The following is a 6,000-nucleotide window of genomic DNA, read 5'->3' as shown; positions in this document are numbered from 1 at the left end:
CACACACACACACACACACACACACACTCTTACCTATCTATCTAAATGGGGACTTTTGTTGTTATCTACAGTAAGGGTTGGGTTCTGAAGTGATGTACTAGTTTCAGTGCCACTTAATGCCTGAGCGATCGACTGAAGGATTTGTCCTGATTCTCTGAAATGGATGTAAGAAGCACAGACGTCGCTAGGCCGCTGTTAGCGGGGCTATAGTGATTAGCTCCATAAACTCCCAGATAGACGATGGCCTGGAGTCAGTCTTGAGTTCAGATGATAACAGCAGCAGACCTGATCCTCTCCGTCTGTCAGCGCTCTTCAGTCCTCTCAAACACAAACAGACACGAGGTGTTCTAATATCTGTCTCTGTGCAGTTCTCTGTCATAGACACAGCTTTAGAGAGAGCAATCCATTTCACCATCTACTGGAAATGTTTTTTTGGCTCTTGTTTCCTTCTTCAGAGTGTCAGTTCAGGTGATCGTTTTAGGAGTATTGATTTGGCACCGGTATCGTAAAAAAACCAAACGATACCCAACCCTATTTACAGTTTTCACATACTAACTGTAATGAGAAACTTTCTGTACTTTTAGCATAAAAAAAAATTTTCAAAAAGGAGGACATCCCCAAAATATGGTTAAGTAGGCACACACACACACACACACACACACAAACACGCAAGAACGTCTCAGATGTTTCTATGGAGACGTTTTGTCAGATTTAGTTCACATCTGGAGACAAATATACCCCAAAAATACAGCTAGTCAGTCTCACACACACACACACACACAGAGACACACACACACACACAACAAAACACTATTTCAGTCGTTCTACTTCAAGACTTCAGATTTAATTCAGCATGACATTTCTTCTGAATTATTTCAGATTTACTAGTAATTTATGAGTGAAAAACCTTCCACCAGTTTTTTAACCAACAGGGTTATTATCGTTAACTAAAACTATTAAAAACACTTTAGGTTATTCAAATAAAGCTGATATATAATATTCAATTAGAAAAACACTTCAAATAAACAAACACTACAAATGTTGCCTTGCAACTTAACTGAACTGAGCTTAACTAGAAACACTAAAGTTACTAATGGGAAACTACAACCAAAATTGAAATATATATAATAATCTATTTAAATGAAAACTGAAATAATTCAAAATAATGATAAAAACTATAAAGCATATAAATGCCTGCTAAGTGCACTTAACATTAAATATTGAGTAACCGAACTCGATTTCTGAATATCTCAGCTCACCATACACTGTATCCCACAATGCACTGCGGTCCGCATGAGCATCTGTGTGATGAATGAAGCGGCAGTAACATGTGCTGTGTCAAACCTTACAACGTTTTTAAACTAACCTGGATTAAAAATGCAAATGAAGTGTCAGAGATGATAAATGGACGTCAGTGGCTGACTCAAAGTGGTGTGTGCTAGCGTTATGAAGGGGCGAGGCGTCCGTTCGGGACACATCCAGTACTCACAGGTTGTCTGAATGGCTGTGTAGGGTTAGTGGGCGGAGCTTCCATGCTTCTCTGCCGCGACGAGGCAAAGCTCTTCCTGCGAGCACGAGCGTGCTCTGAAACACAACACACACAGAGAGAGAGAGAGAGAGAATTATTCACTTAGAGTCCACACACACACACACACACTGGGCTGTTGTCAGTGTTTTGTCTTGTTTTGTGGTGATTCATCCCTCAGGACAGCAAACCTTACAGAACTATAAATACACACACGCAGCCTCCATCTCTGCATCGCTCTCTCTTCAGTCCCACAGAGGGTTCACCAAACACAAGTTCTCCATCTCACTCAGATTCACTCACAGTACTCGACACTCAGATCCAGAATCATTTCAGTGTCAATCAGCGCTCGACCTGCATCTGCTCTCGTTAGGCCACACCCACCCAATCAGTTAGTCCCCGCCCACTCACTCAGACTCCACCCACTCAGCACTCTGCCTCTTTAAGCATCTGAATGTAAACAAACAGATATCATACTCTTCCTGGTGATTAAACACAGTATGTTAAGACAATTGTTTTGTATTACAGATTTTCTGAAAATTAAGTTTAAAATGCAAATAATGCATTATCTAATTTAATATGCACTCATTTGCATATTGTTCGAGAACAGAAATCATGAAAATATTTTTATAACTCCATGAATCAGAAAATACTGTCAATAGCAAGAGAAAACAATCCCATTTTCACCATGTTTTTAGGAGTAAAATGTTGTATAAATCAGTGTGACATATGAACAAACCCTCAGTAAAAACCTTCAGGATACAGAGAGGAATAAACGTTCTGCTGTATGTAAGTGTAACTGAAGTGGAGAAACACACTTTTAAAGATCTACAAATAGAAAGAGTGCAATAAAACAATCCCTGGGCTCAATTGATCAACCGCTGGAGCAGCTCTCTGTCAGTCGTTATGCTGCTATAATAACCAGTCCAATAAAGAAAGATGTGATGTAACAGTATTCAGTGTAACTGTAAAGTGTCTGTCATCACACACACACACACACAGTATTTGTATTTTGAGTGTGTGGTGTTCATAAGCTTATCTACAGAACTTTTATAAGAACTGACACCTTCTCCTCTCAGGCTGTTTTGCTTCTTATTATCCATTTCATGGGTTTTAAATATTTATTTGCAGATTTAAATTCAGCTCGGAGATGTAAATGACTAATAACTCCTCTCGGCATAACATCTCAGAGCTGCGCTGTGTTTTACATTGGTTTCTGTGTCCAAGAGCTCTGTTAAATGACTTCTGCTCCTTAATCATATGCGATGAAGACTCCAGACGTGTTTTTCTCTCGGTCAGATGCTCAACACAAACACATATCCCAGTATCCCTCAGTGTTTTCTGTCGTGGGCGATCAGACCCTCACACCACTTCACCTGACCGATCTATAAACCACTCTCTGTGTGTCATTTCTCAGTCAGATCTCAACTCTTGAAGCTGAAGTGTTTGGAAACCTGTTAGGAAACAGTCATTAGGGAGTAAGTCATCAACACTAATGCTAGTCGTAAGATATGAAACATCAATGTGTAGCCAGGGCTCTAGAGTGTGTCCTAGTTTCTCAATGGTGTCACTAAAAAACAAAAATCAGATTAGTTTAGAGCGGTTTAAACGCTGCTGGATCTGTGCAGATTTCTCTCCTGATTCAGCCCAGAACACAGTTTCACTGGAGCAAGTGTTATTATGTATTATTGGAGTTAAAATCATCTTAATGCTGGATGTGTTTCAGCTTTTGTCTTCTCCAGATGTTCACTGATGGACTGGAGTACTTGTAGATTATTGTGATGTTTTTATCAGACTCTCATTCTGACGGCACCCATTCACTGCAGAGCATCCATTGATGAGACACTGATGCAGTGCTACATTTCTCCAAACCTGATGAAGACACACACTCCTCTTCATGTTCTACACATGTTTTCCTGTAGTGTGTCAGATATGACACACCTGACCTTGGCTGTGTTTCTGTGGCTGCTGGATCAGAATAATAGTGACGTCTTTAATGATCGTTTATGAGTTGATGACGCACTTCTTCTTCTCTCTAGACTGGGTCATGACAGGGGTTTTACAGGAACAGATTTGGGAATATCAGCCGTGCGCCGCTGATCTATATGATCAGACTCAATCACAAACACCAGATCACGGCAGACGCTTGATCACGACCACAGTCAGTCATCAGGAGTCTCCACACATTTCTTCACTAATTCTCTTTTAATTCCATCCACTACAGTAGCATTTTTCTGGATTCCATTTATTGGTTTAATTACGTTTTAATAATCAAAAAGCATGTCTAATTCATTTAAGCATTTATTAATATCTCCAATAATACGGCTCTAACAGATACTTTATTTTTTTTTTAGAAATCCTAAGATGTCCATTTATTATTTTTATCTGGATTTATGATTTAATACAAATTAATGATCAAAAACAGCGGTAATCAAATAAAGGCATAATAAATTCAATTTATTTCCTTTTTTCAAATACTTAATTTCTTTCATTTTTAAAATGTGACTTTAATAAATAGATTTATTTTTAATATTACTATATTGAGAAGTACAATCCACTATATAAAAGTAATCAAATGAAAACAGCTTTTTTTTTTCTTCCGCCAAGTGCTGCACGAAAATTAAATGATGAAGTAATGATAATTAATACATTTTAAATAACTGTATAATTAATACTCTCAGAAGTACATTCTTACGTGAAAGAATATTTTATATCCGTCATTATTTCTAAACCTAACTTTTATTTTGCCGTGCAAGAAGAGTTTCTGCGTGCATCTGATCATATTTTATTGAATTAAACGTAGACATCATATTTCAATAGCCACCGTTTTTTCTTTTTAATATTCACAGATGTGATTTGCTTAAATGTAGTTTATTCAGAATTTGTCAAATGGCATTATTATGAGTTATAAAAATCATAATGCGCTTGTATGACAGCATGTTATTGTTTGAGATTAATTAAGGACTGTTAATCGTGAGATTATTGAGAACCTGCGTCTGATCATGTATTGATTACACGTATGATCTGAGAACACGCTTGAGTTCCTCTCGCACTCCTTCTGTTCTTCTGTTTCTTCGAAGTTTTGCTCTGAATTCAAGGTCTTTGTTTGGTCGTCATGGAAACTGCCTCCGCTTAAGCAGAAAAGACACACACACACACACACACACACACACACACAACCGCAGAAGGACTTTAATTAGTCAGAAAACCGGATCGTAAATTACACCTTCAATTCGCCCGGGTCGCTCGAAACACACACACAAACACACCCACGCATGCCCAGCGCCATCCTGGATGCTAATGCAATGTCAGGCTGAAGTGTGTGTGTGTGTGTGTGTGTGTGTGGGTGGGAATCGCTGAGAGCATCGCTGATACAGATATCACACACACACACACACACACACACGCTTGAGGAAGGGTCTCTGTGTGTGGGCGAGTTCAACAGCAGCATCTCACCGGAGAGAAACCCATCATCATCATCATCATCTTCATCATACACACAAGCTTCATTACCCCTCGTTACACATCTGTCATTAATTCCTCACCTGCATGATCTGCTCCCAAGCGGGTTATTAACTCTTCATATTACACATATTACTGTTGCTACAGTAAAAATGATGCATTGCTACTAGGTGAAATGGAAACAAACTAGAAGGAACTAAAACTGTTATAATAAAATATAAATATTAAATGAAAAACTAACATAAATTAGAAATACACTGTATAACTTAAAGCACTAAATTAACCAGAAAATGTCAAAAGATAAACCGAAACTGAACTAAAATTAAGACTAAAATAAAAATATAAATTAAACACAATGTTTAAAAAATAATAAAAATCACAGGGCCCCAGCAAAATTACTTAAAAGTAAATTAAAATGTACTGACACTGAAGAAAATACTAAAAAGCTGATTTGAAATATTTCTTTATTTATTTATTTTGTCCACGTGCACATACCACATTGTGATCATTCGCTGTCATGTCATTTGTGTGGAAGTATTTCTAAATCTGTGCGCCGGAAGTGCAGAGCTACACGTCTGAGGCACAGATAACAGGAAGTGAACTGGAGCACAGATAAGAGTCTTCCTGCTCACTGAAGCTGCACACCAGTAGACCGTGAAGAGATGCTCAGATCACTCTCACGTGTTGGATGAGAAACAAAACAGACTCAACTGTGACAAAACTGGAATGTGTTGTTTTTGTAAAGTATAACTTATAACTAAATCATGATCATGCATCCCTATATTTATTAAAATTATAATAATAGTATATAAATACTGCACTAAAATAAAACTGTTTCCATGGAACACAAGTAAATCATCAGACACTATAGTATCAGAAAAATACTTTGCAACACTTTCCTTTATTTAAGCCAGTAAATATAACGCATTATTAAAGTATTCTTCAATGTTGCATCTTTTGTGTGTTATGCATGCTAAACAAACAATGTCATATGTAACGAGGAATCTGAATAT

At 37.6% G+C, this 6,000-nt stretch overlaps 1 protein-coding gene across 2 annotated transcripts in view; it reads right to left on the bottom strand.

Annotated features, from left to right (window-relative positions):
* The window catches only part of LOC132103864 (ras/Rap GTPase-activating protein SynGAP-like), a 103,799-nt gene that overhangs the window by 61,637 nt on the left and 36,162 nt on the right, over positions 1–6,000 (bottom strand). For both annotated transcript variants that reach the window (XM_059508929.1, XM_059508930.1), the window contains exon 4: positions 1,490–1,584. In XM_059508929.1, the coding sequence (XP_059364912.1) occupies positions 1,490–1,584 (95 nt within the window). The remainder of the gene's footprint in view (positions 1–1,489; positions 1,585–6,000) is intronic.

Source organism: Carassius carassius, chromosome 25 (assembly GCF_963082965.1).
Source record: "Carassius carassius chromosome 25, fCarCar2.1, whole genome shotgun sequence".
In the NCBI taxonomy this organism is placed as follows: domain Eukaryota; kingdom Metazoa; phylum Chordata; class Actinopteri; order Cypriniformes; family Cyprinidae; genus Carassius; species Carassius carassius.
The sequence above is the reverse complement of the archived record's forward strand: the minus strand, read 5'-3'. Positions and strand labels throughout refer to the sequence as shown.